The sequence below is a fragment of the Poecilia reticulata genome, linkage group LG10 (assembly GCF_000633615.1).
Source record: "Poecilia reticulata strain Guanapo linkage group LG10, Guppy_female_1.0+MT, whole genome shotgun sequence".
NCBI classification, from domain to species: domain Eukaryota; kingdom Metazoa; phylum Chordata; class Actinopteri; order Cyprinodontiformes; family Poeciliidae; genus Poecilia; species Poecilia reticulata.
This window is the reverse complement of record NC_024340.1, coordinates 6088500-6100565: the sequence shown is the minus strand read 5'-3', so window position 1 is coordinate 6100565 and position 12066 is coordinate 6088500. Positions and strand designations below refer to the sequence as shown.

General features: G+C 39.1%; 1 protein-coding gene across 1 annotated transcript in view; it reads left to right on the top strand.

Moving 5' to 3' along the window:
• Positions 1 to 11860, top strand: part of LOC103470996 (matrix metalloproteinase-17) — a 43885-nt gene extending 32025 nt beyond the window's left edge. Inside the window, 12 exon segments of the mRNA XM_074186865.1 lie at positions 2020 to 2238; positions 2670 to 2802; positions 2898 to 3045; positions 4067 to 4175; positions 4445 to 4622; positions 6151 to 6327; positions 7424 to 7517; positions 9232 to 9305; positions 9898 to 10047; positions 10341 to 10594; positions 10596 to 10611; positions 11257 to 11860. Coding sequence (XP_074042966.1) covers positions 2110 to 2238; positions 2670 to 2802; positions 2898 to 3045; positions 4067 to 4175; positions 4445 to 4622; positions 6151 to 6327; positions 7424 to 7517; positions 9232 to 9305; positions 9898 to 10047; positions 10341 to 10594; positions 10596 to 10611; positions 11257 to 11435 — 1641 coding nt within the window. The 5' untranslated portion in view covers positions 2020 to 2109 and the 3' untranslated portion in view covers positions 11436 to 11860.
• The last annotated feature ends 206 nt before the right edge of the window (positions 11861 to 12066 follow it).

Genomic DNA, 12066 nt, shown 5'->3' with positions numbered 1-12066 from the left:
CTATTTATTTATGTCACATGGACTTATATAAAGTTTTATACATTTTCTTTTGATATATTTATTATTGTTTTTCTTCTTTAGATATTAGGTTGGCTTAGAATAATTCCAAATAATGTACAGAAATGACCTGGTGCTGTTACATGTCAATCATCTGGGGGGGCCACTGGGGGGGCCAATCAGATGACAGGGGGGGCACTGGCCCCCCTGGCCCCCTCTCTGGCTCCGCCACTGGTCGCCAGGCCAGGAATCGAATCAGCGATGGCCATGTCAAGGACTGAGGCCTCCATATGTGGACTGTGCTTAACCCCTGTACCACCACAGCACACCCATGATGTGTTGAGTTGATCAAATTGTCGACTTTGCCTGAATTCACTCCAAATAGCACTATTTCATAAACAGCATTTCCCTTTAGACTGGAGCAGACTTAAAATTGTACAAAAATTATTTTCGTACATGGTAGAAAACATGATGACAGAAGGACATTTTCTCCATGGCTAGTAATGATTTGATTTCATAATGCAATATTTGATTGCATCATACTAATCTTATTTAATCTAGTTTTGCAAAAAGTGTTTACTGCAAAGCTGCAAATGCTCTGATGGTCTTCAGTTCTTACGATTGATGGTTGCCAGGGCCGTGCAGAGAACCTTTGGAGGGGCAGGGGCTCAACGTTAAAAAAGGGTCACATTGAACAAGATCTTAAAACACCGTACAACAACATAGCAACAACCCATAATTTAATTGGATCCTACTATATCATTGCCATCATGTGGGGACAATGCAAAGCAAAGGTAGTATATTTTCCCCCAACAGGTTTAATGTTACTGTTTCTGACAGTCCTGGAGGGCTGAGCTGATTTGAGACTGTAGCTGTTAAACAGACCATTGGAGTAAAGGTAGCTGGTTATGAAGTTATGAAGTAAGCAAATTTGCTGTCATTTTGTTAATTAAGCCCTAATAATATCAATTTAACCTCTGGAACAACTTGGCCACAGACTGCTTTATAGATCAAAAAAAGCTCAAAGGAGTTTAAGTGTACTACCTATAAATATATCTGAAGTATGCTAAAAGTATACTTGTACCAATTTTGAAATTATAACTTTAAACACACTTAAACATAATTGTACCAAAATACACTTTTAATATATTAAATAAAAGTATACTTTAAATGAACAAAATATATATTTGCCCAAGTGTAAATATACACTTGCTCAAGTATATTTAAAATATATTTAAAATATATTTTGTGTATATTTTAAAATATATGCTCAAAATAGAATTTTTGAAAATTCACTTAACACTACTTTAAATTATTAATTTAACTATGTTTTAAATTACATTATAAATGGTAATTTTAGGTTAATAAAGTATACCTTTTTAAAACTTTCTTTATTTAACCGGATGAACCCTGTTGAGATCCAGATGTCATTTTCAAGAGGGACCTGGGCAGAAGTCTGCAACATGCAGCAACCTGGTTACAAAATAAAACTAATTAATACATAGCATAGCAAGAAATCAAAAATAACAATTAAGGGTAATTTAAATATATTTATAATATATTTAAAATATATTTGAAGTATGTTGAAAGTTTATTTTTAATAAAATTCTATGACAGAATTAGTACACTCAAAATATAATAATCAAGCTCTTAAATATTACATTTAAAAAGTACACTTTAAGTACATTAAGTACTACTTGAAGTTGTTCCAAAAAAGTATGTTATGTTAAGTATACTAAAAGTTGTAATTTAATACTATTTAAATACTACTAAAGTATACTAAGCACAAAATTAGTTGTTCCAAAATAGTACAGTTAAAGTACATTAATCAAAGTATGTTAAAATTTAACACACTAAAATATGATTAATGATTAATTAATCATTATTTATGATTAATAAATAATGATTAATTAAATAATTGTTAGTTGCTAATATCTTATGTCATTTCATTTTAGTTTGAGTCAAATAGCTGAATGATGAACATTATGACATTAATGATACAGCTGCTTTGTGTTTCACCAGGGATGGAGATCTGGCTGACAGTCCACGTGCTTCTTCCTGTACTCTGAGAGCGAGCGCTGAGTCGTCCTGTACAAAAAACATGCAACCAAGATGAAAATGTGGATTTTCATCCTGTGCCTGAGTAATGAATGGATACAGACAGCTTCTGCTGCCAGCGTGACCCCAACTCCCTCGTCTCAACCTGCTACACCCACCAAAGATGAGAGCACCCAGATGGTGGTAAAATACCATAGATAGTTTTTATTAAACAATATTTGACCCGTGAATTTAGGTCAGATTATTTTGATACAGCTGCGCATTTGTGAAACATATCTGAAGAGAATTAGTTTCACCAATACAAACAAGAAGTACGTCTTATTTGGTAGATATACAGCGTTCAAAGATACTCTACTTGTTTTTACAGGCTGCTATGGTAGTCTAGTTCACAAAGATAGACTTACACTGAGAAAAATGAACTCGTTAAAGTGAGAAATAATCTCAGAATCACTTTCCACAAACAGATTTCTGACTTTAAATTGAAGTTTCAGTGATCCAAAGGGACGATGTCCTACCAAGTCTGGGATGGCTCATTAACCAAAAGCAAAGATAAGGATTTTGTATGAGAGGCCTAATTAAATAATTGAGGCAGAAACGACTGTTCTCTTCTGTAGGATTGGTTGATCAAGTATGGCTACCTGCCCCGATCAGACCCCTCCACCGGGCTGCTGCAGGCCTGGACAGCTGTCACTGACGCTGTCAAAGCCATGCAAACGTTTGCTGGCCTCAAAGACTCCGGAGTTTTAGGTGAGGACGACACCCAATATTGGACTCGGGTCAGATCTACTCCTCTGACCCGAGGTTTAAATGTGAATGTATCTTTCTGTACTTGGACTGTCTAGATGAGGAAACAATGGTGCTGATGAAGAGCCCACGCTGCTCCCTTCCTGACCAAGATGGACCATCCAAGTTACTGGTCCTCCAGCAGGGGAAGGAGATACGGAGGAGGAGATCTGTCTCCATGTGGACCCGTAGGAACATAAACTGGAGGTTGGATGGAAGTCTATTATAACTCTTCTTACTCTGCCTAATTGCACATTGGTGTGTATCATTCACGTCACCAAAATATAATAATTAAACATTGGCTTTTTAGACCAAGGGAGGGCATGCTAGGTCTGGTTTAAAAGAGAGCGTTAAGCTTGCCTTTCATGTTGGAGTCAAAAGGGTCTGATCGGATCAGAAATTGGGGGCTCGTCCAGGATACCAGAACTTGTAGTGTAACCTGAATTTGAAAGAGCAATAGATTTGTATCCTGTAGCTGTAGTGACCCAGCAGTTTGTGTCTCTATTTACCCTTTGAACTTGATGTCATTCTCTTCAAAAAGCGTTCCATTCCAACATGGCAGATGTCAAAAGAACCGATACCTGCATTAACTCCTGTAATGATTGTCCAAAAACAGACAGTTGACCAATACTGCTTTTATTTAGAAATGGTCACAGAGTGCTCAACAGATGCACAAACAGATGAGGATGCAAACCAAACTTGCCATTTTATCGTAAACCTTCTGATGAGGAAAGAAGACGGCGATGGATAACAGCTGCCAATCGTAAGAACTGGCAGCTCTTGATGTATTTGCAGATTTTCAGTGAACACTTTTTTATAAAGTAAGAAGATTAACCTTCCTATACTTCATGAGTCATCAAGATTAGTGAGATGCAATCAAATATTGCATTATTGAGAAGGTATGTCTAATCAATAGTAAGAAAATGCCCCACTATCATGCTGCCTAGCATGTACAAAAAAACTGGTTGGCATCTAGGCCTTTGTACGCTTTTAAGTCTCCTCCGGTGTAAGGGGAAATGGTGTCTATGACATAGTGGAATAAATCATGTAGCTTAAATTCAGAAAAAGTCAGGAATTTGATTAAATGAACAAACAATTCAGTGGAGAGAATGTATGGGTTGGTTTCTAAGTTAGCTACTTACTTTGTAACTATCCTAAATAGGGCAATTATTATTTTTCTTTCACTTTGCCCTTTTCTTCTACTCACAGAGTATTTTCACCTTCTTAGGTTGCACTCCTATCCTTCCTCTTCACACCTGTCCAGGGAGATGATTCGTTCTCTGGTCTTCTATGCTCTAAGAGTCTGGGCAGAGCCAACGCCGCTGGAATTCCATGAGGTTGGCACATTTGTTTGATGGTGGTTGTATGAAATGCAATAAAATAGGAAATTCACCTCTTGGATTTTATGAAACAAATAGGGACAAACCTCTAACTAGATCATTAAAGCCTGGATTATTAGGTTTCAGTGAAAGAATGTTGTACAGATTATTGAGGCAAGGGGCCTATCTACTTCTATCAACTAAAATGCCATTGAAGTGCTAAAGTTTGTGGATGCCATAGATACTTTTGTTGGGTGCTGTACTCTGTTGATTTGTCTTGCATCCAGGTGGGCAACCCAGAGGCAGCTGACCTGCAGGTAGACTTTCTCCAAGGTTACCACGGTGATGGCTATCCCTTCGATGGAGCCGGTGGAGCAGTGGGTCATGCTTTCTTCCCTTCAGATCCTGCCAGGGCAGGAGGAGTTCATCTGGATGCAGAGGAGCAGTGGGCTTTCAGACAGCCAGGTCAGGCTGCACTTATTTATTAATAAAAGAACATAAATAATACCTTCATTTTAGAGTGTTCATTTTAGAGCATTAAATTATGCTAATTTTAGCATTTTGCTCATTTAGCAAAATGAGCAGAGAATGGTGCCTAGAGAATGGTGCCCAGAGAATGGTGGCCTGGGCAGATGGTATTTTACGCATATTAATCCGCCATTGCACACCTGTTGGCAAAAAGACACCAGTAGTCTGGCTTTAAATAGAAATCTGCATGATTGTTTGAAGACCAAAGAAGTGTTGTTTTTGGACCTACTATTATGTGGAATTTAATTAGCTGTATTTAAATATTTTTACCAGGGGTGGAACTTTAACATGTTCATTTTGATTTGAAGTTAGGAAGCTTATAGTGTTAAAATTTTTAACGCAGTTAATTGCATTTTTTTAACATACATACTGCATGTTTTGTATTGTTTTTGGTACACCATAAATCTGACGCTCAAAAACAGAAACATGTCTGTTTTTGAGCGTCAGAACGCTAACTCGTTCGCTTGGCTACACGAGTTAACGTGTAGCCAAGCAAACTCGCTACACTTGGATCATGTGATTAGTTTTAGCTTCAAAAATTGATCTGATTGGACGCTGGAAAGGAGTATTGTTGTGTTCAACTTGTGCTAAAAGGAGTTGGCCTGTCAGTGAAGCTATTCAAGCCTAAAATAACATCTCAATGCTAACCATGTAGCAGCACCACATCCCCAATGCTAACGTTCCCTACACAATGGCTTGTTGGGTCCAGTGTGGATAAAAAAAAATTTAAAAAAAGAGAACTAATTTTAAGATAATTTCTGAAATGTTCTAGAATGCACAAAGAAAGCAATTTCTAGCAATTTTTTTCTGAGAATAATCTCAAGCTTGTTATATGTAAGTGTACTCCTTTTTTCTATCTACAATGGCCCCAATACGCCACTGTAGCATCTATTGTCCACGCTTCCAGAGACAGATTTGATCACGAAGTTCCATGAATAAAAATTATTCTTTGAGCTTGTTTGTACAGCTCTAACACCACTTTGCACCAGTATGATGGTTGAACAAACACCATATTAAAAACAAATGTCTTGATTGATTAGCTCATATGTATATTTATTCAAACATTTTTACAGCAAAAAGGGTTTTTGAGTTGAGAATGTTGCTTGTTTTGACAATGTATAATTTTCAATTAAACAGTAATTAATTAATTACAGACCCTGGAATTAACTAATTTTTACATTGTTGGTTATATTTTAATTCTTTATGTGTGAATCAGAAACTGGAAATGTTTTGGAGGCACAGTTCAGTAGATTTTAGTGGTATTGCGCATAAAAACAATCCCTCCACTCACTTCATGTGCAAAACTGTATTTTTTTCTGTTGTCTGCCTTAGATGACCCCAAAGGCTCTTGGTTTGTAGTTGGTTCATTTCTGTCCAACAGCACCATCTTGTGGTCAGAAACAAGCTTTAAGAGACACATCTACTTTGTAATAACTCTTGTATAACTGTGTATATTCCCCTCCAGCTTATGAGGGTACGGACCTGTTTACGGTGTTGGTCCATGAGTTTGGCCATGCTCTGGGCCTGGCCCACTCTTCGTCCCGCCACTCAGTGATGAGGCCATACTACCACGGTCCTGTTGGAGACCCTTTGCACTACCGCCTGGAACAGCAGGACCTGGAGCACATCACTCACATCTATGGTAGGAACAGTACTGCATCATTACCACATGTGGTAATGATGCAATGTGATTGTAAGGAAGCACAAGCTACATGAACCAAAACATAACTTTACAACCTCTAGATGGTATAAATATTATTATACTTGAATTATATCTGAGCATCTTCCTGTGCTGGAATGAGAACAGGCAAAGGTTTAGACTATTAAGAGGGTGTTTTCACTCCGACTTCAATCGTCAATTTTGGGCTGAAAATTATGTTTGTTCCTTTTTCAGCTGGTGTGGTTTGCTTTCACACAGCACTGAGTCAAACAAACGGAACCTTTTGAAAAACCTTTATACTCCATCTGAGTGGTACCAGGAACCACTCAGAGAAGCAACACAAAAACCTCTGAAGATACTGAGAGCAACTTCCTTCTTTGCAAAATGTAAACAAAAGTAGAGTAGTGTCAGATTTTTAGCGACTATAGGATTTTTCTTTTGTCTTTGGTAAAACACCACGGGCCAATTCTAGTGCTAGACTTGCTTGTTTATATTTTGGTAGTATTTACCCAGAATTCCCTGTGCTACAATCTAATTCCTGCTTTTAGAGCGGTCTCCAGTTTGCTTAGTATTCACATATGCATTTGACCAGAGTTCATGTTTTTGATCCTCATCAGATTTCAATTATACATTCATAACTCCACACATGAACCGCACTTTCTAAGCAAATGAACTAAAGTTAAACTGAAAGGGGCTGATGTGAATGCATCCTAATAGTCAATAGAATACGTTGGCGGGTCTGACAACTGCTGTTACTGACTACTGCTGTCAGCTTTAAACTTCTGCCTTCCCATGTCAAAGCATTGTATTGTAAAGCATCAGAGGATCAGAGGAAGGGAAGTGTCTGGTGAAAAGTGGAACTAATTGCACCATTTCCTTTCCCAGAATACCCTGTAAGCTTTGCAGACACAGCTGCCAGTCTGCATGGTTTATAGCTCAACATTCCCGTCTCTTCATGGCGCATTTGCAGGAGGCGTTGGCTGAGTTTTTAATTGTGGTTTTAAGGATTTTAAGTGAATAATCCCATTCCTGTTCTGTGAGGCTTTTCAAGTTTAACGTATTTTAATTTCCGCTACAGGTAAAAGGAACCAGCTTCTGCTGACAGATGTTCCTCGCCTTACAACGGAGCCTAAGCTGCACCACAGAGCCCATCACCATCATCACAGACCTGGGTACGACCTGTACAAAGACAAACTGGGAGACTGTCACAACGCGGGATCATGGAGTTGGGATTAGCCATTCATTCAAAATGCTTTCAGTGTTTACAGCTAAAATTCTGTATAAGTTAATTTTTTATAGTATTTCTTGAAGGCAAGTGAAAACACTGAGCTCAGAGGAAGTTGGTACATTCAAGACTTAAGTGAGTACAAACAAGTACTTTTTTACAGTAGTTATATGTATCGCAGTATAGTAGGACTGGAGTGGAACTGAATGACACTTTGACAGTAACAGAAGTACTTTGCAGTGACCAGATGTAGGATCAGCACAGAGTCATGAAGTGTGTGAGTGATGGAAACAGACACAAAAGGAAGTTTACTTAATTTATTGCACCTCAGGTCTTCTGGCTCTGGTCTGCTCTGCATCCCCAGAACCAGAACCTACGGTGGCCGACAGGTGCAAATGCGCAGCAACAGAGAAAACATGCAAATAAAAAAAAGACGCGCACAAATGAAATGCAGCAAACATAAAAATAGACACAAACAAAAAAGAATACAACCACAAATAAAATGCAGCAAACAAAAGAGAGACGCAAACAAAAAGAATACAACCACAAATGAAATGCAGCAAACAAAAAAGAGAGACGCAAACAAATGAAATGCAGCAAGGCTTAGCATTATTCAGTCAAACCCATTTGCTCAGGAATAAATTAAATACTTTAGTGAACCAAAATTTTTTTACAGCTATTACCTGGCTTACTTTCTGTGTTTCACCTCCACTCTTAGGGGAAAACTATTGGGAGTTTTTAAAACAATTTGCCGGGAGACATGCGTTCTCTCTCGGTGTGCCGAACCTGGAGCGCCCGGCCAGCTGACAGCTGGCGAGGGGAGCTGGCTGTTAATGCAGCAGGAGCAGACATCTCCGAAAATGTTCGAGCAATGTTGCAATTAAGTGATTTGTTGATGAACTGAGCAGATATTTCAGATCTATACATCTACATTCTCGCCTAAAAACATTGTAAAAAATAATTTTGTGTAATTTTAAGTGTAGTACAGCAAAAATAATTTTTTCGCCATTGCAGCTTTTCTGAACACCCGCTTTAAAGGATGCAGACCCTAAATTTGGACACAGCTGTTTTTATTTGAGTCCCTCCAGTGGTCTGGAGCACTTCCGTTTTCAGCACTTTTTGTTTGCTGCATTTCATTTGTGGTTGTATTCTTTTTTTGTTTGCGTCTCTCTTTTTTGTTTGCTGCATTTTATTTGCTTTTTGTTTGCGTCTATTTTTATGTTTGCTGCATTTCATTTGTGCACGTGTCTTTTTTTGTTTGCATGTTTTCTCTGTTGCTGCGCATTTGCACCTGTCGGCCACCGTAAGAACCAAACGAGGAGAAGCAGCATGCAGCTTCTATGCACCACAAATCTGGAACAAACTTCCAGAAAACTGTAAAACAGCTGAAACACTGAGTGCCTTTAAATCTCAACTAAAAACCCATCTGTTTAGAGTTGTATTTCAAACATAATCAATTAAGAATTTAACGATGGCACTTAACTTAATGTAATGTTTTGATTGTTAATTCTATGTTGCATGACTTTGTTTTTGTGTTTATGATGTAAAGCACTTTGGAATGCCTTTCTGCTGAAATGTGCTATACAAATAAAATTTGATTGCTTGATTGATTGACCAAACAAATCACCATGTGTCCTTTGACTCTGTTTTTGTCGCTTCAGTCCTCCCATAGATCGTTGTAACACCAACTTTGACGTTGTGGCAAAGATAAGAGGAGAGACTTTCTTCTTCAAAGGTTTGAATGTTGGAAACAATAAAGGAATTAAACATGTTATCTCTTTCAATATATACAGCTCTGAAAAAAATGAGCCACATTGAAAAACCTCCTGGTTATTCCACCAAATATTAATTTCTGAACTCTTACTGAGTTCAAACATTAGTGTTGTTGTTTCCAAATGAACATGAACATGTTTTCTTTGCATTATTTGAGATATGAAAGCATTGCATCTTTTCATTAATTTGACCATTTCTCATTTTCTGCAAAAAATGTAAAATCAGAGAAACTGATCATTTTAAGTGGTCTCTTTATTTTTTCCAGAACTGTACATTCAGCATGTAGCTTATAGCAACAGTAGCTAACTGCATATGCTTCTGAAAGTATTTATAGCACAAAAGGACAAAAAGACTAAAGAAACCCCAGTAAATAAACCCTACACACCTTTTAAATTAATCTCTGCCTTTATAAACCTCATCCTTCAGTGTGTTGAAGCCTCATGTTTCCTATTTAAGCTGCTGAGCTGCTAATGTTGCATCCAATTAACACATTCTGGAGGGACAACTAGAAACTCTTTCTCCAGTTTGTCACACAAATGTTGGTGTCGCTGCAGGCCTGACGGTGTGGCGGGTGAATGGTGGGGGTTTGGTATCAGGGCGTGGTGCTGTGGTCAGGAGGCTGTGGAGGGGTCTGCCCGCTGACCTGCTGCGCCTGGATGCTGTGCTGGAGAGGCATTCAGATCACGCCATCATCTTCATCAGCGGTGCACAACACCATTTTAATATGTTTACCTGTGCAGTGTTTTGGCCTGACCCTGTTCCTGACATCTGGACTGATCTGCTAAAATCTGTATTTGTTATAGCTGTATGTATAAACATTAGTTGGTTCTTTATCACTTTTAGTCAAAGTTTTTTAGAGCCATTGTGGAAGGTCCAAAGAGCCACTGGTCTGTGGTTGTCGTGATAAAATGTTAAAAGGTTCAAGGGGTGTGAACTCTTTTGCAGTATGTTCATACTTGCTTCAGCTCCCTTACCTGGCCACTGTGTGCTGCTGCAGGCTCCAGGTTCTGGCTATTCAGGGATCTGTCCCTTCAGGACGGCTACCCTCAGCCCCTGACTGCTCTCCGGATGGGGGTGAGCCTGACCCGAGGACAACCTGATGATGAGGATGAAGCAGTGCCAGGATCTGGGCGCTGGGCCCTGGTGTGGGATCCAGAGGAAGGACCTGTGTGGGGAAAAGTGGGAAACTTAGAGAAAGAGAAGCAGGAAGACAAGTGGAGCCAGCTTCTTAGGGATGGTGTCAGCGGCCTACACCACCGACAACGACGGTGAGGAAGTGAATGGTCTCGGAACGTGTTAGAGTCTCTGCTCTCATTTTAAATATGAATTGAAATCTATTGAAGTGGAATTGAGTTGGTTAAAGGGGCAGAATTATGTGTTTTACAGGCACATAGTTTCATTTTATAGCACAATCAGGTAACTATGTTAACTTCAGTTGTTAATAAAAAAAGCTACCTAATCAATTATGACTTAAAAGAAGTTTGACTTTTTCTGAAACTTCAGAAACCTTCAGAAAGTCAGAACATCATGGCTCCTCTATTAACCCTTTAGCAACATTTTTTTTTGTTTGTTTTACCAGGGTTTCACTGAGAAGTAGCTCTTATTAAGATGAGCTCAGCTGATGAGCAGTTAACCAGTATTATGAAGGAGCTGAGTGAGGGAGTTGTGGGGGAGCGGTGAGGCAGAAGCTTGGAAGCTTAGAAACTACAGCTCTTAGGAGGAGCTTTGTCTGGTATGCTTTAGATGAGGAAATAACATCATGACAAGATGTAAAGCTCAAAAATTTTTATTTTACATAATACTGCCCCTTTAAGAACAAAAATGTAAAAAATTAGCTGAGTTTTTTGTCTAGAAACTGCTGAGGTTATCAGTGTAGCCGTGTCCCTGTTGTAACTTTCTTCTCCCACTTTTAGGTTCTGTTTATCTGTTCAGAGGAGATTCCTACTGGAAGTTCATGTTTCCAGGCTCTGCACCGCAGGACGGATACCCACGATCCTCTGCTGCAGACTGGTTGGACTGCGTCGACTCCTCGTCCCCGTCCGCAGTGGATGACTTCTCATCCCAAAGCTGTTCTGTCAGGCTATGTGTGTGAAAACAACTCAAAACTCAAGGCAATAAGGTGAACATTTCTGTAAAATAAGGGAAATATTCTTAATCAGCAGAACATTCCACCCGACAGCAGAGGGTGCTGTTTGGTTTATGTCTCAGTGAAAGCCACGTCTATATGTAGGTGCTGCAATAAGCTATTTTGGCCTCTGATTAAGCTTTAACTATTCAGTGTTGGGATCAAATCCGAATTGTAATTTCTTTCTGTATTTGTCAATACATATAACTGCAGGTATTAAGGATGAGATAATGACATGACTTCATGCAATAACTCAGCAGTGTTGTGTGTAGCGTGACTTTATTTGGAGTGATTAAAGTGTATTGTGGGGGTCAACAGTGGCATATTTGGTAGCGCTGTTGAATTGCAGCAAGAAGGTTCTGGGTTTGATTCCCAGCCTGAGATTTTTCTGCATGGAGTTTGCATGTTCTCCCTGTGCATGCTGGGGTTCTGAGTACTCCAGCTTCCTCCCACAGTCCAAAAACATGACTGTCAGGTAAACTGGTTTCTCTAAATTCTCCCTAGGTGTGTTTGTGTGCGGGTGTGCGTGTGTGTGTGTTGCCCTGCGACAGACTGGCGACCTGTTCAGGGTGTACCCCGCTTCTCATCCGGAACGTTA